The 23,683-nt window shown below is 41.3% G+C and overlaps 1 protein-coding gene across 1 annotated transcript in view; it reads left to right on the top strand.

Moving 5' to 3' along the window:
• LOC134221316 (potassium voltage-gated channel subfamily KQT member 1-like) overlaps positions 1-23,683 on the top strand; it is an 802,936-nt gene that overhangs the window by 640,644 nt on the left and 138,609 nt on the right. Inside the window, exon 6 of the mRNA XM_062700517.1 lies at positions 22,061-22,278. Within this exon, the coding sequence (XP_062556501.1) occupies positions 22,061-22,278 (218 nt within the window). The remainder of the gene's footprint in view (positions 1-22,060; positions 22,279-23,683) is intronic.

The raw sequence follows: 23,683 nt of genomic DNA, 5'->3' as shown, positions 1-23,683 counted from the left end.
ATTGAAGATGATGTTAGTCCCAAATTTCATCTGTTGGTTCTCTGTGTAATCACAGCTGACCTGGCAATAACGGAGTAGCAACCGTGGGCGGCCAATCATGCTCATGCTCAATAAGGAATCTTAAAATTTAAAAACCTCACAGTTCAAAAACATCAAATCATAAAAATCTAAAAGTCTTAAAATCCAAAACTTAAAAAACCTAAAGATACAAAAATTCAAAAATCTTGAATTCTCAAAATCTACAAATCCTAAATCTCCTAAAGGTCCAGCAATCTGGAAATCTTAAATCCAAAAAATCTTTAAATCCAAAAATTATAAAATCACACGATCTAAAAATCTTCAAATCAAAATACAAAATCTAAATGTGTGCGTGTGTGTGTGTGCGTCATTCTCTATTCCTCACCCATCTGGTGGCGTTGATCAAGTAGTACTACGAATAATTTGATCAAATCGCATGCTCTGTTATGGTGCCCTTTTTGTTACGAAGACTAGTACTACAAAAAGGATTCACTTCATTTATGTTTCTTCAGAAAGTGTAGGGAATGGGATGTACTAGTTGTTCATAACAGGTACAGCAAAACTTCACATGGACGCCCTTATTCGTAGTATCTACTAAGGAAGTAGAAGGTCGAGAAGAGCCACCGTTGCTAACTAAAGCGTAAACCGGATACCTGGGACTCCCACAATATCCGCGGCAATAGCAGCAAACGATGCCCTGTACGTATTTAGTGGTTATTTTTATGAGTATTTAAATTGATAAAACGATGAAGGTTAGAAATATAAACAGCTACTACGTGTACATCAATTTAGGTCGTCCACTATAAAGTCAAATTCAATTAGTTATGAATATAATAGTAAGCTTTCTAAATACATTTATTGGCTTCAAAAATAGAACTACCATAAATACAGTCAGATCTGCAAGAGTCTAATTAAGAGATCATCTATTCATGAAAATATGAGGAATAAGAAGTAATATAGAGAGCATAACAAATATAACCACATTATAAAATTGAAGGAAAGAATGTTCACAATGAACATAATAAGAGGTTTAGAGATTATATCAAGCTATAGAATATAAGAGTGAAAGTTACTTGCAAATGCAATTTATTTAAGACAAGGGAATTGATTGATTGGCAAGAAAACTAAATTGTAAGAGACCTTTTTGAACAAATTGTTATCCGACCTCCAAACTGTTGGTGAAAGCGATGATCCAATCTAACTTTAGACCCATTGACGTTAATTAATACTGCTAGTATTGATAGAACGAACAACAGATAATTTGTCAAGAGATATAATTATGACCATAAACAAACGTTCTACAAAAGGTTTTCAAGAGACATGAAAAGAACACATAGTTTATTTAACTGAAATATTATAAGAGAACAAGGATAGATCTCACCGAGTCTTCTAAGAAGCTTCAGAACTTTCCACCATTCAGCACAGAGGTTTTCTGGATCATGTCAAATAATCCTAATAGGCTTTATTTCAAGCAGATGATGAAATATTAAATTGATTTTGGCGGAATACTGTGATTTATTTATTGGAAAAATTGGAACTTTGCGTAGACGTTCACCAAATAAACATTTCCACATGTTCCACATAGGTCATATGTGACGACCTGATTTAGTCACATTCAAGTTGTAATCAATTTTGTTTGATTTTTGTTGCTCGGGTTACAAACAAATATATTAATATGTTCAAGCTTTGTACATTTTATGAAAATTTTTTTGTGAACTATTGTAAAAAACAACAGAAATAACAATTTATGGTAAATTTTATCATGCGCAAGGTGGTTGACTGAGCTTGATAATCGTTATCCCTAGTAAATTATAAGGCAAAATTTCTTTTGACTTTATATGGAAAGTACTTGAAAAAATTGAAGTCGTTTAATAAGAGATTTGTTGGAACAGCAGCTTTGGGTTGATGGGAATAATTGGAAAATTTAATTACTTTTGTTAATAATTTTGTTCCAGCCGAACTCTAGGTTATTTCCCGACTTAAACAAATTCTCAATTAATTACCGTGTACTATAGATGCTAACCGTGTACTACAAACCAAGTAATTCGGTTGTAATGCGCCCGAGCGACAAACGCTGCGAACGGGAATAGGGGGTGCCGCCCAAATGGTCCCTGTAATTAGATAGAACTCACCGAATTTTCGTTTTCATGAAAATGAGCAATCCTGAAAGGTTTCACTACTTCCTCGTCTATAATTGATTCACTTCGGAAATAAGCAACACTCTTTTTATAAGGTTTTTCTGGCTGTAACACTTTTTCACTATACAAAAAACACTAAATTATTTCGAATTAAAAGCTGCTGAAAAATGACGGATCGAAAAAAAAAAACATCCGTCTTCAACCATGGCACACTTCGATCCTCAAATCAAAATACAAAATCTAAATCTAAACAAAATCACAATCTAAAAGAATCGAAAAATCCAAAAATATATTTTTTAAATTTAAAAATCTATAAATTTAAAGGCAGTGGGTCATTTGGCATAACGTAATTTGGCATAAGTTCCTTTGGCATGAAGGCCATTTGGCATTTGTTCACTAAATTAGTAGTTTGACTAAGTGGTGCAGAAAAAAAAACAGAATGGTTAATATAACATCTGTTGGTACTTACTTTATACTTAATGAGCTACAGCTCTTCGATGGACCTACGTCCTACGTCCTCCTGTTAACCGCCGAGTATTGTCCACAGCACCTTATGCTCAAACACTCAGAAAGCTCTCCGATCAGCCTCCTTTAACGTCCATGTTGCATGGCCGTATAAAGCCACAGGAAAAATCAGAGTACTATACAGCGCGAATTTTGTCTTCGTTTGCGGACTAGGGGACTTAAGCTGCCCAAGCAGCAGGCGCAACATCTTTCAAATAGGCGATTGTTCCTAATAAATTGCATTGAAGACACTGGCAATACATCGAGTCACATTAAAGCCACTTCCCAGTTTCAGAAAATCACAATGTTTCATTTCCGTTTAAGTGGCGTCGCAATATTCTACTCATCTGACTTCTTGGGTGGTTTAAAATTCGATGTGTTCCATATCAGAAACAAAACAGATAAGTTGCAGAATTAATAACACTTCGGTTCATTGCTGTTACGACAATGTTTTTGAAATGTTGCAAAACACTTTGAGCTCAGCTGAGCAGTATTTTAGTTTTGACAGTCCCCTGCATGTTCCGTATAAGGTACAATGAAGTTACAAATGACTTTGTTGTTTATGTAGTGCACTTGTAGAAGAATCTCCAAATAGACTTGTTGGTGTGATGGTTATAATAGAAGGTTGCAAATCTCAAGGTCCATGGTTCGATTCCCGGTTGGTTTTTGTGTTTTTATTATCATTGTAGCCGCAAGATGTTGCAAATAGGCTCCACCTCTTGCGCTTTTTGTGTCACAAAGGAGTTCCAAATACGATGCGTTGTGCATAAGTCAGACCTTTAGTAAGTCACACCACAGTTGTTGTTACTCACTGAGAAACAAGAGGTGTTGCTTGGGTGGGGCCTCATTGCGCATCTCCTTTCGACAGCTCTTTCGTATGACAGTTTGCATGGTTTGCTCGTTTCGAGTCAAGGTGCGCAATGCCACCCCGGACTACGAAGTCCGTAATAAGCCCTTTTGGTAGCTGCAACAGGCCTTTTCACTTCGCGGGTAACATCATTATTGCACGTCACTATGTTCCAAAAAAAATTCTTCTATCACTTCACATTTTTCACCATTCGCATCATTTCACTACCACCTCCACTAATGAACCCACGTTGATTGCCAGCGACCATGTACTTCGTTTTGCTGGTATTGATCGTAAGTCAAATCCTTGCTAAAAGGCACAAAAGCCTCTTCCACGGCACGGCGATCAATCCCGACATTATCGATATCGTCCGCAAAGCCCAGGAAAATATGCGATCTTGTGATAATGGTACCGTTTTTTTGCACACTAGCTTTCCCAATCGTTCCATCGAGCACTATATTGAACAGTAGATTCGAGAGTGCATCACTCTGCTTCAATCTATTTAAGGTAACAAATGTTGTCGATACTTCATCAGCAACCCCTACGCTTGATTCCGATTCGTCCAACGTTATACGAATCAGCCGTATCAGTTTCGCCGGAAAACTATGTTCTAGCATAATTTGCCACTTCTGTCAATAATTATATTTAAAAGACATAATCATTTCGCTGAAAACTTGCGTTAACCTAGTATGAAGCAAGGATACAGTCAAACGTCCATGAGTCGATGTTTTATGACAAATTATGCCATATTAAAAAATATTCTCTGGGTTACTGTGATGGTTCTTTCGAAGAAATTTCCAAGGATTTTCTATTCTAAGTCCCGATTTTTCCATGAGTCGATGGTCCATTCAATATCGACTAATGGAGGTTTAACTGTAATTGTTATACCTTCATTGGAAGCATGGGTTGCTCAGCGAAAAGCAATGTTTATCAATCAAGGCAATGGTAGATGTGATCCCTTCTTTAAAAGTAGGCGTTTGCTCAGAATAAGGCAATGGCGGATGTGATCCCAACTTTTAAAGAAAACGCTTGCTCGGATAAAGCAATGGTGCATACGATCCCTTCTTGAAAAGTAGGCCTTTTCCCAGATTAGGGCAGTGGCGGTTGTAATCTCTTCTTTCAAAGAAGGCGCTTTTCGAGTTAAGACAATAGTGGATGGGATCCTTTCTTTAAAAATAGGCGTTTGTCATGAATAAGGCAATGGTGGATTTGATCCCTTCTTTGAAGGTGAGCGTTTGCCCGGAATTAGGCAATGATGGATGTGATCCCTTCTTTAAAAGTAGGCGCTTGTCCGAATTAAGGTAATGGCAATTAAGGTAAGGATGATGTGCCTTCTTTTAAAGTAAGAGTTTGCCCAGAATATGGCAATGGTGGATGTGATTCGACCTTTTCATGTTGGCGTTTGCCTGTCATATAAATTTATCCCTTATTTTAAAATGAGCGTTGACCCGAAATAAGACAAAGGTGGATGTGATTTCCTCTTTGAAGCGTTTACCCGAATAGAGGCAATGGATGATTTGATTCCTTCTTTTAAAAAATATGTTTTTTCGGCATCAATCAACGGGGATTGAGATTCCCTTTTTGGAAGTGGCCGTTTGCCTGGAATAAGTCAATGATATTGATTACTGCTTTCGACTTCACTTTCATTGTTTATTGATTGTTGACGACGGTATTTTTCGGCTCTTTCAGTCTTTTTGACAAGCTAAAACGGGTTTTGCAAGTCACTGCATTAGGCGCAATATTCTCGCTTCGATCATCACTATTTTCCATTGTAAGACCGATTCCATCACAATTCGCAAAGAACGAACCGAAACTCCGGAAAACTCGTCTACGAAGATGCCCTACCACAATTGGTACTCTCCTCTCAAGAAGTATGCTTTTCCCTGAAAATTGAAAATTTGTCCCGGGGGGATGGGTTTCGGGTTGACGTTTTGAGGCGAAAGACCATCACTTCGTTAGCGGCTGGCTTCAAAATTCAACTGTTTCGTAAAATCCGAAGCAATTAATGATCACTGATCCACGTCATCCCCTCGCCACGTTGGTAATCCGCCATTGCCACTTGAAAATGCTTCGCTCCGGACAGCAAGTCGTCATCGCAAGTAGCAGAGAACTATTCTGGATCTGGATCCCCAACAGCAGAATCCTGGTGCGTAAAGTTCTCCACGAATACGTCACCCAGGTTGCGAGTACCACCCAGATGTTTGGAACTGATGATGACTGAAATGCCTCCCGAAAGGGTAACCCCGCCATTCCTGAAGATCGATGTGGATAACTTTGGTTTCCACAGTCTCTGTCAAACTTACTTGTCCAGCGCAGCAATACTGCGAATACTTCTCTATAATAAACATATGTGATTTTGTAAACATAGATTCAAACGTCGATTTGGCCAATCTGATAGTACTCCCACGCAAACCATCACCACAGACAGGTAGTAAAGCCTGCGGCTACCTGTTGGTGATGTTGGTTTGAGTGGATGTGCCATCAGATCGGACAAATCGCCGTTTGAATCTTTGTTTACAAAATCACATCCATCTTTTTGAATAAGTACCCGAGAATTGATGGTGTAATGGTGGTGGTGGAACTATGGTATCACTAAAGTGGAATTTGAGTCGTGTGACTGCTTTTTTTCAAGACTCAGACGGAAATATCCATGTGGTAGATGTGCACACTGCGAACGAGGTCTTCCGAAGATGTATATCGAAGATTTGCGTACTCCTTCTATTGCTAAGCTTTTCTCCTAAGGATGATCCTCAACACCCCACCCAGGACTCGAACATCTGTGGTCCATCAGGATGGATAGCATGAAAACATTACATGAACGCTGTGGTATGTGTAGACTGTAGAGACAAGTGGTGGACAAGTGCACAAAACTCGGCGAACAAGTGGTGTTCTCTTGTTTCAGGACGAGGGAGCTACTACTATGAGCAAGTGCAACCTAGGCAGTGACGCACTAGACTGGCCCCCTTCAAGGTACCTTAAACTCCTGGTTGGTGATAGATTACCGCTGCTGTGGGCGAGTATTTTAGTCTACACGTAGGTGCGTGGAGAGGCGTGTAGGTGAGGCGAATCCGCGCAAACGCAATGCTCCCCTCTGATGTATTGCTTAATTGCGGGTGATTATCCGAACACCACACTACCTGGGATCGTCTTCCCCAGGTGCCTGGTTGCAGATTTCCATTACCTTCTATAAGAAAAGACTGTGAATAAAAACTCAAAAAATAGTTTTACTACTAGATAGAAAAGCTTCCATTTATTTCTTTTATTCTAGAACCAACGTTATATTGTTTGGCACATTAAATAAATATACTTAAAAAATATTCAACGTAAATCACTCATGATTATACCCGGGCTACCCTTTTCTTAAAGTTTGTCAGCTTTGTTAAAGGGAGGGTCATGAATGTAACGATGTTCCACTCTCGAGATGGCAGTCTGTTGCCAGCGATTTTGGTGGGGCTTGAAAAGTTTGTGAAAATATATCAGCTTCAAGTTTTCTTTGAGTCGTTTGTTTAGTTCACTTGCTCGCAAAATGATTGAGCAGTTTTCCCTCGTGCTGGAGCAGCAAGTGTATGTTTTCTTCCGAAAAAAAAAGATCCGTCGCTCATCTCCTTGGGGAATTGAAACGGGGCTAGAAAAAGCGTTGACGCACAAATAAGGGTCGTAGTAAACGTAAGAGGAGATAACGGTTTCCAACAAGCTGAATGGTTGATGGCAGAGGGTGCAAAGGCGACCATTTTCTACATCCGATATGAACAGAGAATTGAACTCAAATGAACCGGAAAGGTTTTCCTCTGAGGTGATTGATTTTTTCTTGTCACCGCTTTTTATTATGCAAATCAGAAATAATAGCTGCGAAGTATCTGTGGTTATTGTTGGTCTTGTCGTTAACAATGATGTTATGGCTCTTAAATATACTGGAAGTCGTTGTTTATTTTATATCGCAGTTTGAAGTAGTAGCACTGAAATATTATTTTTGATGGGGTCTATACTTTTAACATAGCTGCTGCAATTTCCATTTCGTTTTATTTATTGATATGCGTAAAACCTGATCGCATCCACAAAATAAAACAATACTATTTGCGTTAACATAATCTAATTAACCCTTGTGTGGCCGGCTGGGTACCCGGTAGGGTGGTCGGTATTGGTAATTTTTGTCAAATACCGGTTTTCGGTATTTGTTGGAGCCAATACCGGTTATACCGGTAGAATACCGGTTTTTGTGAAAATTTCAGGTAGTAAAAGAAAAACTTTTGATTTGAACTTCTGGATGAAAAACAATGTTTGTTGACAAACTTCAAATGTTAAAATCATTGCTCGTTAAGCTGAGCCAAGCGAAACTTAAGTAGACATTACATACTGAGCGACTCGTCTCCCAATCCGCATTGGATTTTGTTAGCAATGTTGCTAACTACTGAGAATGCCCTCTCTGGTTCAACCGAAGTAGGACGAATGGTTCCAAGACCGTCAAAAATCAGTGTCAAATACTTGCCCGGATTCCCTTCCGATTCATAATAGGAGAATTCGTTACGGATTGTATGCAAGGATCCCGCGTTAACGTATTTGCCACCAGCAACGCAAGTGTTTTGCTTTGCTACAGTCTCTTCACAAGTTGTTCTTTAACCGAAGAATCAGAAAAATATTCATATATGAATATGTATCTATAGAGGCATCTTCTTCGTACCGATCGTCAGGTATGGTCGTTGTCTCAGTTTCAACGATCGCATCAGGAATGATTAGACGCTTCAAGATCCCATACGCATGCTTAATCAAAGTTATCTGGATGCCTTGAAGAAAATGCCAAAATCGTTTCTGATTAATTGCTTCACGGCAGAATTATTCAAAAAATCAAAAAGATCGTCGTATTTGGATCGTCTCTCTTGGATTCATTCCTTAAAAACATCGAAATAGTGGTAAAAATATCTATGGCTGGATTTGATAATAGTTGCAACGTAAATTGGAACGTCATGTCGGCTTCATATAGAGTGCAGAACTCACAGAACAGTAGTTCCACAACAGCTTGAACATGTTCCAGGGCTTGAATTATTTCAGCGTGCCTTGGCATTAGCCACTAATTCAAATTCTTTTCGAACTCAGGACGGACATATTTTTGCAGAAAATCGTTTTTCATAGGTGATTTACGGAAAAGAACTACTGCTTTTCGTACCGTTTTCAAAATTTCATACATTGTGGGCAAATTCTGGACGATATCAACAATATTCATTGAAGAAAAAGTCAGATTTTTATACCGACAGCAAAATTTTTATTACCGAAAATACCGGTATTTTCCGTCTCTAATACCGGCATTTTCGGTACCCAAAATTGCCCGGTAATACCGGTATTACCGGTTTCGGTACTACCGGTTAGACCACCCTAGTACCCGGGTACCTTTTTGGAATTTAATTCGCGATATCTAAATAAATTTTCATAGTAGGAGGTTGAAACTCTGTCATATCCACAATAATGACGGCCAAAATCGATTGTACGGGTTAACTGAAATTTTGATTAAGGAGGGGTGGAGGGAGGGGTTCCGACATTTTTTTACCCTTTAAATGGCCGGCAGGGTACCCGGGTACCCACGAAACTAAAATGCTTATATCTTAGGCAATTTTTAATCGTTTTCAACCATTTTAGGCTCAATCGATTCAGAATTTTGTCCTTTATCATGCTGTTTTAGGATTGGACCGGGCCGGACCCTCGGATCACCGGGAAATCCGGATTTCTAGGGACATGTCCTGCATAGATTATACTGATCGTAGATTTCGATAGGTAAATAGCAATATGGGTATCAAACTTCCTGATATTTCATCAACAGGTTGATTTTTATTGATTTGGGTCCATCAGACGTGCAGATCTTCAATTGGCCATTCCAGAACAGGTTCCTCGAGGGGTCACAGGTGGTCATGGACATTTCCCAATGGAACCTCAACAATATGGGCATCAAACTTCTTGAAATTGCCTCAGCAGTGTGTTTCTGATTGTTTGAAAGCCACCAGACGTGCTGACTTTATAGCTTCCATTGCAGGAAAGGACCCCGTTGGGTGTTAAGTGGCCATAAATACTTTTCAATAAAATAAATATAAATAATAAAAAAGAAAGCTGCAGTTATTTTTTGTAATCCGTGTGTTGAGACCCAAATCATTGCAAGGACTACTCTCTGACACCAGAAGGCAACTAAGTGGACCACTGAAAGCTCCGAAACATCAGTAGAATTTGCCGATTCTGAAAGTTTATCCTAGAAAACTATGACTTTTTAGAATTTAAGTGTTGTAGCAACGAGCGAACAAAATCAATACAAGGACTACTCATTCATCCCGGATGGCCACTAAGTGGTTTTAGAAAGTTCTGGAACATCAGGAGAGATGACCAGGTGTAGAAGAGGCTTAGGGCCACTTGGCCGAATGCCGTTTGGCCGAATGCCATTTGGCCGAAAGGGTAATTGGGCCGAATAGTTGAAATACGTTTCCTTACGAAGTGAGTAGTGAGAAGGAAGAAGAAAGAAGGAAAAAGGAAGGAGGAAGAAGGAAGAAGGAAGAAGAAAGAAGGAAGAAGGAAGAAGGAAGAAGGAAGAAGGAAGAACGAATCAGGAAGAAGGAAGAAAGAAGAAGGAAGAAGGACGAAGGAAGGGAAAAGGAAGAAAGAAGAAGGAAGATGGAGGAAGGAAGAAGGAAGAAGGAAGAAGGAAGAAGGAAGAAGGAAGAAGGAAGAAGGAAGAAGAAAAATTGAAGAATGAAGAATGAAGAAGGTAGAAGAAAAAAGTAAGAAGGAAAAAGGAAAAAGAAAGAAGAAAAATACAAAAATGAAGGAAGAAAGAATAAGAAATAAAAAAGAAGGGAAAAGGAAGAAGGAAAAAAGAAGAAGAAGGGCGAAGGAAGAAGGACGAACGAAGAAAGAAGAAGCAAGAAGAAAAAAAGAAAAAGGAAGAATGAAGAAAGAAGAATGAAGACAGAAGAATGAAGAAGGAAGAAAAACGAAGGAGGAAGGAAGAGGGAAGAAGGAAGAAGAAAGAAAGAAGAAAGAAGGAAGCAGAAAGAAGGAAGAAGGATGAGGAAAGAAGGAAGAAAGAAGAAGGAAGGTGAAGGACGGAAAAAAGAAGAAAGAGGGAATAAGGAGGAAGGAAGAAAGAGAAGGAAGTAGGGGGAAGGATCACTCGTAAACTAAGGTATTTTTTTTAACTACTCGGCCAAATGGCGTTCGGCCAAACGGCATTCGGCCAAATGGCCTAACACCGTAGAAGATTATATTTTGAAGTTGCGTTTTTTTATGAATCTATTGTTGGCGTAATGCCAATTCTGGAAATCCTAAAAACTATTACTTTTTGTAGCATTGTGAGATCATCATTGCATGACCAACGCATTGACCACCATTGGTCATCTGGCGCTGAATGTCCGGAACACCCATAGTAAATACAAATTCTTGAATATCGTCCTAGAATACAGTGGTTTGTTATGAATGTGAGAGCAAAACTCCGCTAAATGGTCCTCCGGGAACTCCGGAACATTCTGAGAAAAGGGCCAAATTTTAAATTCATCCTCATATACCGTACTGTTTCACAAAACGACTTATCATTTCAAGAACCAAATGTTGACCCCGGGAGGCCACTAAGTGGTGCTCCAGCTCAGGAATAGCCGAAAAGTTAATCAATTCTAGAAACTCGCCCTAGAAAGCTGCGACTTTTTTTGTAGTTGTGTGCGATCAAAATCAATTCGAGCATCATTCATTGAAACCGTGTGGCTGATAGGTGAACATCTGGAAGCTTCGGAACTTTCGAAGATGTGCCAATTTTTAAGTCGTCCTAGAAAGTAGTGAGTTTTTAGATATCGCTTGTTGAGAAATGTGAGAGCATAGTTGATGCAATCTAAACGGCCACAATACATCCAATAATACTGCGACTTTCAATAAATCGTTCGTTCACTTCAAGTGGTGGAATAGAATGGGATAGTTCTAAATCGTCTTATGACAAGTGAAGATACTCCACTAGAAGCTATAAACAACCTTTGACTTTCCTCCAGTTTTCATAAACGTTTAGGGTTCCCAGGTCCGATTCCACCGCGTGCAGCAGTGGAAGTGCAGCACGAAGTCGCTAGCCTCTATCCGGATCTCTGGTGAATATTGTTTTTGCTATTCTTTTTTCCGGCATTCGCACTAAGTTACCGGCCTTTGGAGTTTGCCGTATTTTATACGATTCACAATATTTTCTTCTTTATACACTTGATACAGCTCGTAATTTATGCGTCTACGCCACCCATTTTTTTTTTCTAATTTCCCATCGAGAATTGTACGTAGCACTTTTTGTTCGAAAACTCCAAAAGCTTTCCGGTCCACCTCTTTTTACATCCTAACGAATCAGAGAAAATTTCGTTTCCAATATTCGAGGAAGCCCCTATTCAGCAGCAATACGTCTTTTCACTTCACAGGAAACGTCATTGTCACATGTCATGTGTTCAAAGATAAACAAATTCTTCAACAACTTCCCCATCAAGCACTACCTCAGCACTTCACTGAATCGTACGCTGCTTTGAAATCAATAGACAGATGGTGAGTCTACAAGTTGTACTCCCGAAATTCATAAAGGATCATCTTCAGGCTAAGCATCTCATCCGTCGACATCTCATCGGCCTTCACGGCCAGACAGGTAGATTTTGAAACTGGAACGACGAAACTGATTCGACTAGCCAGTTTCTTCATCTTCTGAGGGAGCGCATTTAGTTACAGATTTTTGTTTCAAACAGATTATCAGTGGACTCAGAATGCAAGTCAATGTAGGGAAGGGAGTGGAAATGATGATGCAATCACTCGCCCACTGCAAGCCGAATATACCTCTGTTCGTACGGAATTTATTGAAATTGTTGGGCTAAAGTTCGAGAGCAGAGGTCCGTCTTGGTTAACGATCTGTTAATGTTATAGATAGAAAGCAACTGATGGAATTTCTAATTGGATGTAGGAAACGAGCTCTTTAGTTTATTTCCAATTCTAGCAGAAACGGCTAGAATAGTCAAGTTGAAGGTATAGGAAAAGAAATGGAAATGGTATGGAAGTCCATTTCCAGTTCTAGCTATTGCTAGAGATAAATATAAAGAAAGATACAAAGTAGGAGAATGGAATGGACTTTGGATTAAACCCACGACTTCCTGCGTATGAGGCAAAAGCAGTAGCCTTATGATTACCAAGCCCGCTCTCTTATCCTTCTTTTTTTACTTTGTTACAAAAAAATGGTTCACAATTACGCAACTGTAGAAAACAAAATCTAAGAAATGACGATTGCTTCGGGATTTTCGGTATTTCAGGAGGACTTCTTGGTGGCCCCTCGGGATCAATGAATGATATTCGTAATCTCGCGCTTAGAATCATAAGGGCGCAACTGTTTTGATCGTTTTATCTTCGACGAGTTCATGGTTGTAATGAAGGATTATTGCATCTTCTACCTGAAGTAAACATAAAATCGATGAAGAGAAATCGATCAATACAGTTACGCCCCTACCCTATGCTTCTAAGCGCGAGCAAAGACTCTGCTTCTATACTGCTATTACAAACGATTTTCGAAAGTTTCTAGAACGAACTACAATAATTGACTACTGCTCTGGAAGCCTCTGCACTTCTGGAGCACCATTCTGGGACCAACCGGTAGCCCTTGCATTAATTTTGCTCTCACAACAAATGACGAATTTCAAGAATTAATCCCTGCTCCGGATGATTCGGAGCTTCCCAAGGATAACTTAGTGTCCACCTGGAGTCAATTAATGGCCCTGGAAATTACTTTACAACGGATTGTTTATAAGAAAAGTCGCAAATTTCTAGAACAAACTTTCGTAGTATCAGATAGAGGCCACCTAGGATCGAAGAGTAGTGCATGTATTGGTTTTGATATGACAATGTTGAAACAAACGGTTTATGAAAAGTCACATTTGTTTAGAAGAACTTCTGGAATCGATCATATCTTCGGGTGTTCGGAATCTTATGGTGGGTCTCTTGTTGGTCACCCGGCGTCAATGAGTGGTCCTTGCATTTATTTTGCACTTACATCGCTAGATAAATTGATTTGAAACAATGAGCTCTGAAAATGTTAATGAACATTCTTGACTCCTCAGGGAACCTATTCCGGAATTAGAGATCCGGGGTGAACTTGTTTGATGAACCCAAATAGATCAGAAATAAACGCTTGAGACAATTTCAAGAAGTTTGACACCCATATTGTTGGGGTTCCAATGAGAAATAATTTTGGCCAACCCCGGCACCCGGGGAACCTGTTCCAGAATGGCCACTCCTGAGTCAACTTGTTTGGTGAGCCTAGGATCATTAAGGACATACGCAAGAGTTAATTTCATGAATTTTGATACCCATATTGTTGATGTTCCATTGAACAATGCTCATGGCCACCTATGACCCCTCGAGGAACCTGTTCTGGAATGGCCAATCGAAAATCTGCACTTCTGATGGACCCAAATCGATAAGAATCAATCTACTGATGAAAATTCTAGAAGTTTGATACCCGTATAGCTGATTAGCTATCGAAATCCACGATCAGTATCATTTATGCAGGACATGTTCCTGAAAATCCGGATTTTCCAGGAATCGAATTGACCGGATCGGTTCATCTTGGTAACATCTTTATAGAAGAGAAAATTCTGAATCGAATAAGCCCAAAATTGTTGAAATCGGTTGAAAATTTCCAGAGATATAAGCATTTTAGTTTCGTGGGTACCCGGGTACCCTGCCGGCCTGTTAAGGGTGTTTTTTTTGCCGGTCACACAACGGTATGTTTTATATTCTGATTTAATCATTTGTTAGGTACAAAGATGTTTCACAATTACGGTAGGTACTGCATCGGTATCTATACTAGTTTTAATTAGTGAAGTGAAATTTCGAACAAGAGTTTTCAATAATCCAAATAATGTACATGTGTTGAGCACATGATCTGTCTAGTCCCATGTGTTGTCAATTTCTGGTAGCATCATTTCAAAGGCCCAATCGAATACTGCCAAGTGCAAAAATATATCTATACGGGCCCATTTGAGGAAGACCTTCTTTCAAGCCATCTATTCAAAGTACCGCCTACAGCGCTTTTTGCATCAGAATTTAATCATCTGACATGAATATCTCATATCCTGTTGAACAAACCACCACAGCACACCGCCACAGCAGAGTAGACGTCGTCTGCGGTACTCGGCAGCACTTCAGCAGAGTACATCGTACGTGCTTTACGTCGTTTGTCAGTCGTAGCTGAGCACTTACCACACACAAAGGTACTCCCATAGCTCAGCGCGCAATGGAGCGACTGTAAAGCGAAAGCGTACTCGGCGTAACTGGGTTCGAATACGGATGAGTGTTTTGAAACCATTTAATTATTACACAAGCCAGCATAGTCTCAAAGAGCTTAACCTGTAAACATTAGTAATAAGACGTCTCGCCTTGTCTTGTTTGTGGATGATAGCCGAATGGTCTGACATTTAAGAAACATTGTAAGGATTTTGGTGGTATTAAAAATATGTTGGAAAAGCTCGCTTCTTAATGTCGAAGTGCTGTCACCAAATGTGGAGGACCTACTCATAGACCCTGAAGCAAACATCTTGTAGCAGACTCTTTAAAATTGTCGCTGTATAGAGGAGAGAAATTCTAAAGGAATTGCAAACGAAATATGGTACTACATAATACAAACTTGAGGTGGTGAAATCATTTGCATTTGCCTTTTTCACACTAGATTAGACAGAAGAAATCCACCAAGTGAAATGTTGCCTCTTGCGACTTAAAATAGTTAAAAACAATTTTGTACCAATCTATTTATAACAAACTGGCATTTTGACCCGATAATAAATAATTTCTATTTCCAGGGAATATACTCTTAAATTAAACCAGATTTTTTAATTTGCTTCGGTACGTATGCACGCTTTGATAATACTTGCACTAGACAAACGCCAGTAATATGGAATATAAGGAAAATTTCAATTATTGGCAACCTAAGCCTTTCGCCAAATTGAAACCCCAAAACACAGGTAAAGCTTAACTGGTATACATTTGTTTGATCTTCCTTGATGATAGGAATTCAATAAATTAACCAGCTATTACCGCAAACTCAGTTATTCGATATAAACCATTCCATTACAAACCTTCCTTTTGAAAACGACAATAAAAATCTTTTTGGCTGTAAATTTATTGTTTTTTAACATTTTTTATCCCAACTTTCACCAACAGAAGCGGAATTTATTCAAGTTTTATCAGTTTTATGGATTTTCAGGATTGGCCACTCGGTTCCGGAGTAATTCTGGATTTAAAATGGGTGTCAGCTTTTGGACATTTCTCAGAACGCATACTCCGGAAATGATTATTTTAGATATTTTGATTGAAAACGGCGCAAAAACTACACGCAAGAAAAGCGTTCATGAATTTGTAAACTAAAAAGTTCACGGTGTATTTTTTCGTGAACAACAGCCACGGATTCGGGAGCACAGTCACGTTTTCGGGAACGTTCTGGAAAACGTGACTGGTGCTCCCGAATCCATGAAATAAATCACTGTGTATTTTTGCTGGCTCACGAATATGGGAACTCTTTTTTTTGCGTGTATACCAAATATGATCAGGAATTTGATCGGTCCAAAATATGGCCTGTTGTTCGGATTCCGGACGTTCCGCGGTATTTGAACCGATTAGAACCGGTGGACATATTTAAATAGTACCGGTTTAAAGGTCCAATAAGTAAAATATGTAAAATCCATCATACGGCACTTAAAACTTTATGATTTCGAAAGTTATGACATTATTTGATAGTTTTGTATTTCCTGGACCGCATTTGGACCGATTGGAACCGGTAAATGGAATTCCCGAGTAACGGTTCAAGGGTCAATTATTAGAAACAGTTGAACCGGTAGAAGTTCCCTCAGGAATTTCTAAGGAGATTATCATTATCATTATATTCCTCAAGGAATTCCTAAGGAGATGCCAATAATTGGATTTCCCCCGAAAGTTCCTCCAGGAATTCCTCCAGAAGTTCTTTCAGGAATTCCTCCAGAAGTTCCTTCAGGAATTCCTCCAGAAGTTCCTTCAGGAATTCCTCCAGAAGTTCCTTCAGGAATTCCTCCAGAAGTTCCTCCAGAAGTTTCTCCAGAAATTCCTCCGGAAGTTCCTCCGGAAGTTCCTCCAGGAATTCCTCCGGAAGATCCTCCGGAAATTCCTCCGAAAGTTCCTCTGGGAATTCCTTCAGAAGTTCCTCCGGAAATTCCTCCGTAAGTTTCTCTGGGAATTCCTCCGGAAGTTTCTCAGGAATTCCTCCGGAAGTTCCTCTGGAAGTTTTTCCGGAAGTTCCTCCGGAAATTGCTCCGAAAGTTCCTCTGGGAATTCCTCCGGAAGTTTCCCTGGAAGTTCCTCCGGGAATTGGTTCGGAAGTTCCTCCGGAAGTTCCTCCGGGAATTTCTCCGGAAGTTCTTCCAGGAATTCCTCCAGAAGCTCCCCCAGGAATTCCTCCAGAAGCTCCTTCGGAAGTCCCTCCAGGAATTTCTCCGGAAATTCCTCCGGAAGTTCCTCCGGGAATGCCTCCGGGAATTCCTCCGGAAGCTCCTCCGAGAATTCCTCCGGAAGTTCCTCCGGGAATTCCTCCGGAAGTTCCTCCGGGAATTCCTCCGGAAGTTCCTCCGGGAATTCCTCTAGAAGTTCCTCCGGGAATTCCTCCGGAAGTTCCTCCGGGAATTCCTCCGGAAGTTCCTCCGGGAATTCCTCCGGAAGTTCCTCCGGAATTCCTCCGGAAGTTCCTCCAGGAATTCCTCCGGAAGTTCCTCAGGAATTCCTCCGGAAGTTCCTCCGGGAATTCCTCCGGAAGTTCCTCCGGGAATTCCTCGGAAGTTCCTCCGAATTCCTCCGGAAGTTCCTCCGAATTCCTCCGGAAGTTCCTCCGGGAATTCCTCCGGAAGTTCCTCCAGGAATTCCTCCGGAAGTTCCTCAGGAATTCCTCCGGAAGTTCCTCCGAATTCCTCCGGAAGTTCCTCCGGAATTCCTCCGGAAGTTCCTCCGAATTCCTCCGGAAGTTCCTCCGGAATTCCTCCGGAAGTTCCTCCAGGAATTCCTCCGGAAGTTCCTCCGGAATTCCTCCGGAAGTTCCTCCGAATTCCTCCGGAAGTTCCTCCGAATTCCTCCGGAAGTTCCTCGGGAATTCCTCCGGAAGTTCCTCCGAGAATTCCTCGGAAGTTCCTCCGAGAATTCCTCCGGAAGGTCCTTCGGAAATTCCTCCGGAAGTTCCTCCGAATTCCTCCGGAAGTTCCTCCAGGAATTCCTCCGGAAGTTCCTCCGAATTCCTCCGGAAGTTCCTCCGGAATTCCTCCGGAAGTTCCTCCGAATTCCTCCGGAAGTTCCTCCGGGAATTCCTCCGGAAGTTCCTCCGGGAATTCCTCCGGAAGTTCCTCCGGAATTCCTCCGGAAGTTCCTCCGGGAATTCCTCCGGAAGTTCCTCAGGAATTCCTCCGGAAGTTCCTCCGAATTCCTCCGGAAGTTCCTCCGAATTCCTCCGGAAGTTCCTCAGGGAATTCCTCCGGAAGTTCCTCCGAATTCCTCCGGAAGTTCCTCCTGGAATTCCTCCGGAAGTTCCTCCGGGAATTCCTCGGAAGTTCCTCCGGGAATTCCTCCGGAAGTTCCTCCGGGAATTCCTCCGAAGTTCCTCCGGGAATTCCTCGGAAGTTCCTCCTGGAATTCCTCCGGAAGTTCCTCCGGGAATTCCTCCGGAAGTTCCTCCGGGAATTCCTCCGGAAGTTCCTCCGGAAATTCCTCCGGAAGTTCCTCCGGGAATTCCTCCGGAAGTTCCTCCGGAAGTTCCTCCGGAATTTCCTCCAGAAATTCCCCTGGAAGTTCCTCCAGAAATTCCCCCGGAAGTTCCTCCAGGAATTCCTCCGGAAGTTCCTCCAGGAATTCCTCCGGAAGTTCCTCCAGGAATTCCTCCGGAAGTTCCTCCAGGAATTCCTCCGGAAGTTCCTCCGGGAATTCCTCCGGAAGTTCCTCCAGGAATTCCTCCGGAAGTTCCTCCAGGAATTCCTCCGGAAGTTCCTCCAACAATTCCTCCGGAAGTTCTTCCAGGAATTTCTCCGGTAGTTCCTCCAGGAATTCCTCCGGTAGTTCCTCCAGGAATTCCTCCGATAGTTCCTCCAGGAATTCCTCCGAAAGTTCCTCCAGGAATTCCTCCGGAAGTTCCCCAGGGATTCCTCCGGAAGTTCCTCCAGGAATTCCTTCGGAAGTTCCTCCAGGAATTCCTCCGGAAGTTCCTCCAGGAATTCCTCCGGAAGTTCCTCCAGGCATTCGTCCGGAAGTTCCTCCAGGAATTCGTCCGGAAGTTATTCCAGGAATTCCTCCGGAAGTTCCTCCAGGAATTCCTCCGGAAGTTCCTCCAGGAATTCCTCCGGAAGTTCCTCCGGGAATTCCTCCGGAAGTTCCTCCAGGAACTCCTCCGGAAATTCCTCCAAGAATTCCTCTGGAAGTTCCTCCAGGAATTCCTCTGGAATTTCCTCCAGGAATTCCTCCGGAAGTTCCTCCAGCAATTCCTCCGGAAGTTCCTCCAGGAATTCCTCTGGAAGTTCCTCCAGGAATTCCTCTGGAAGTTCCTCCAGGAATTCCTCTGGAAGTTCCTCCGGGAATTCCTCTGGAAGTTCCTCCAGGAATTCCTCTGGAAGTTCCTCCAGGAATGCCTCTGGAAGTTCCTCCAGGAATTCCTCCAGAAGTTCCTCCAGGAATTCCTCCGGAAATTCCTCCAGAAATTGCTCTGGAAGTTCCTCCAGGAATTCCTCCAGAAGTTCCTCCAGGAATTCCTCCGGAAGTTCCTCCAAGAATTCCTCCGGAAGTTCCTTCAAGAATTCCTCCGGAAGTTCCTTCAAGAATTCCTCCGGAAGTTCCTTCAAGAATTCCTCCGGAAGTTCCTTCAAGAATTCCTCCGGAAGTTCCTCCAAGAATTCCTCCGGAAGTTCCACCAGGAATTCCTCCGGAAGTTCCTCCAAGAATTCCTCCGAAAGTTCTCCAGAAGTTCCTCCAAGAATTCCTCCGGAAGTTCCACCAGGAACTACTCCGGAAGTTGCACCAGGAATTCCTCCGAAAGTTCCTTCAGAAGTTCCTCCAGGAATTCCTCTGGAAGTTCCTCCAGAAATTCCTCCGAAGTTCCTCCAGGAATTCCTCCGGAAGTTCCTCAAGGAATTCTCGGGAAGTTCCTCCAGGAATTCCTGTGGAAGTTCCTCCAGGAATTCCTCCGGAAGTTCATCCAGCAATTTTTCCGGAAGTTCCTTCAGAAATTCGTCCAGAAGTTCCTCCAGGAATTCCTTAAGAAGTTCCTCCAGGAATGGATTTCTTAGGAGCAATTCCTAAAATTCCTGAAAAACAATTGATTTCTCAGGCTGTGCTTAAACTTCAAAGTGATAGTATAAAAATTATAAATCAATCGGCCTTAAAAATCGCAGGTGCTTTCAATAAACCCGATAAAACATATGTTAAAAACAATTTTCAAAAGTATTTTTGTTGTGTGAGCAGCGGCGTACAGGTCTATACAAAACTACCATAGAATGCCATAACTTTTGAAATCATGAAGCTTGATGTGCCGCATGAAGGTGCTTATTTATTTTCCAAAACTTACCCAAAAATCTTACTCTGTTATTAGTCTCTTATCGTACCGATCATGCCCAAAACTAGAAAGATGTGGTGGTGGTCATAATGGAAAGTTGTGATATGTGTAGCTAAGCCAAATCTTAAACACGGCGTCCCCTTCCAGTTTCACAGCAGCCGGACAATCAGTGAAGAATGTTGAAAACTTCCAAGATCGGTACCAAGATCGACACAGGCGCACGGATCAAGAAAGCAAGGGCTCCCTTTGCGAGTTTAAGAATTATCTGGAAAAACAGGCAGAAGAGAACTCACCAAAATACGAATTTTCAACTCTAACGTGAAATCTGTATGTATGTATGTATGTGTGTATCAGTGGAGAACACTCAAAGGCTCAAAGGCTGTGTTCACTAACAGATGCCTGTTTCCTATTCGGCCCTGGTGACCTCACAACTGGATCTCAAACAACGAGCTCCATCGTCGTTGTCACCAGAGGCCGATAGCAACAGAAAGTCGGGACCGGAAGTGGAACTGCGTCGGCCACACACTACGTAGGAGCGAAAACGAAATCAGTAAACAAGCATTAGACTGGAACCCTGCGGGACATCGCAGCATGGCGGCGAAGCCTCAATAAAATATCAAAAATTCGTTTTCGGAGTGATCATATAGCCTTTCGGTACAACTTTGTTGTACGAGAAAGGCAAAAAAATAAAAGATGTCGACCGAAATCTAACCTGGCAACAGGTTAAGGCGATAGCTGGACATCGCTCCGGATTTAAATCTTTAAAGTCGGTCCTTTGCACCACCGGAGGTGTACAGGACCCATAAGTAAGTATGATATCTGCTTCGTTTTTTATCGATATTTCTAAATCAAATGTCGTTTATTTTGTGCCTGTTTTTCAGTTTTCTTTGGGTTTCCTACCTATTTATCTGTTCTTTGTCGTTTTCCTACACTCACATTCACCATTTTATGTTGAGTATTTTGTAGAATTGCATTGTAGTATGCTTGAATGTTTGGCTCCATCATAGTCATGACTACAAGGTCCAGCTAAGAAATAAATCTCCGCCATAATACGGTATCAATTCTGGGTGAAATGATTATCAATTTTCTACCGTTGTCGAAACTCCGTTAGGAAGGCAATAACAATCTATCTTCCTGTCCTGAGGGAATCGGAAATGATTTGCTTGTCCTTGTGACGTTCCTGAACATCTACATTGGTGCTTATTTTGAGTTTTGTCATCCTTGGACGGAGGTGCACATGTTCGTTCCTCTGTTCACTGCTTATCAACCTCGCTCGTTCTGAACGTCTGTATCACTGAATCGCAACACGATAATCATCAATATTGCTTTCATGACTACTTTGCTTCTCAAATACATTATGTTGTTTGTATGTTCTCTCTATTCCACAAACTCAACAATTTGTAAATACTTGACGGATCACTGCTGGCCACATCATCAAAGAGAATATAAAGCTTAAGAGTTTCTCAATTGTTTTAACCAATATATCAAAAATAAACATCCCAAACATATTCCAAACGTCGGTCATGTATGAAAAGTACGTGGAAAACATGAAATTGCTTCACAAAGGAAACAAGTACGGGGTTTTAGATTGAAAAAAATATAAATGCTCACTTAGCTTATACTTTTCATATTTATTCAAATAGGATTAGTTTTAGGAATAATAACAATGGAGAAAATCTATACACAATTCCCCTAATAAATGTATTTGACACTCCCCAAAATATGCGAAAAATGCCATCACCATTACAGCTGTGTGGTGCTGGTCTTTATAATTTATTTTTGAATTTGAACATCTTTGAGTTTTATTAAGTATTGATAACTTTTTTGATCGAAAGAAACACACCAAACACAAAATCCTTGTTATATCCTTGATATAGCTTGTTGGAAAATAAAGCATTGTAAAACTATTTAAAACCACCCAACTAGGATTTGCAATTTGACTGACGCTTCGACTAATTTTCCCTTTCTCCTCTATCATTCCAGGTTTATGCTCGTGCTGGTGTGTCTGATATTTAGCGTGCTATCGACGATCGAGGAGTACAGTAAGTTCGCGAACGAGACCTTATTCTGGATGGAGATCTGCCTGGTGGTGTTCTTCGGCGTGGAATACCTGGTGCGGCTCTGGTCGGCCGGCTGCCGGTCCAAGTACATGGGCTTCTGCGGCCGGCTGCGGTTCATCCGCAAGCCGATTTGTATTATAGGTGAGTGGGCCGGCCTATCTTTATGGTGTAGCGATTTCATAACTTATTAAAGCACGCCGCGAATGAGGTTGTGGCCGTGAGGCTTCCAACGAATAAAAACTCATTTTCACCCAACAATGGCGAAGACGTTGATGACGATATGGCACTGCGCCCGGAGGCAGGGGTGGGAAAAAAGTTATAATTTGTTATTTCTGTTCCTGGTGGATGGTTCGCGTCGCATTGTTGAAAAGTAATCCCATCGAGTGTGCTTCGCTCCAATTGTTGTTGCCTGCCACATGGTTCACAGAAAGCACACAATGGAGGAAGGATTAAGTCGAGGAAAACGGCTAATTTAAAATGCATTACACTGCTCGGCAAACACGTTGGTGTAACCAGAAATGGGGATGGGCCCCTGTCTCTGTTTTCTAGAAAATGTATTAAACATTTGAAAAAGATTTATTTGATTGATTGAATTTTGTCAACATCAATGGTCCATTTTTTACTAATTTCCAAACCCTGATTAACAGTTTATGGACAACAATAGAACGAACGGTGTCTGGTAATAACATACCAGTTTGAATACTGTTGGCATTTAGATCCCTTAGAACAAAAATTCACTAGCTACAATGACATGGATTAGGAATATGCCCAGAAACCAGCATGACGAAATAACGGAAAATTATAATTGAGGCAAACAATTAATTAGCTACCCACGTTGAACGCTCCTGGAGAAATACAATTCCTGTGAACTTTTCGCCAAAAAGCAACCTCATTATGACAACCTGATTTTACTTCCAGAAAAAAAAACACAGCTTGTGTGATATTTTTGTGTGGCAAAAACTCATCACCAGTTTGGCTTAAGGCTGCGGGAAAATGTTGTGCTGTTCTCAACCATCCATCCCTTTCGGGGAGAGCGCTGCTCAACAAGTCGCTGCACCCGGGGAAAGCTGCCATCGGATCGGGAACACCGTGAAGGCTCGAACTTTCGCGAAACATAAAGCACCACTGAGACAGGGGGCTTTTTTGCCCGCTCCAGAGAGTTCAACGCACATTGTTTTGTTTAACATTGGATCCTGCCCTGACGGCGAGAAAATGAAACAAACTTTTCCACACCCTCCGGTACGGGAATCTGCGAAAAAGTCATCTCATGTAAATGATAATTTCATAAAACCTGAAACTATGATGGGTGAGGAAAAGTAATGCATACTGCTATCCTAGTCCGTTGATCCATTGGGGATGTTATGTTATAGTTGGCGGATTATAATTCCATGGTAGTGTCATGCACCTGAACATAAACTTTCCATGTTCCCATATGAAACTATGAGGTCGCATTAGATTAGTTTCTAATTGGAACGTTAGTTTATTCATTTTACTTTTCCCATCTATTCACACGTTTTTAACAATGTGGTTTACCGGTTAATTTATT

The sequence above is a fragment of the Armigeres subalbatus genome, chromosome 3 (assembly GCF_024139115.2).
Source record: "Armigeres subalbatus isolate Guangzhou_Male chromosome 3, GZ_Asu_2, whole genome shotgun sequence".
Lineage (NCBI taxonomy): Eukaryota > Metazoa > Arthropoda > Insecta > Diptera > Culicidae > Armigeres > Armigeres subalbatus.
This window is presented reverse-complemented; position numbering and strand designations above follow the sequence as displayed.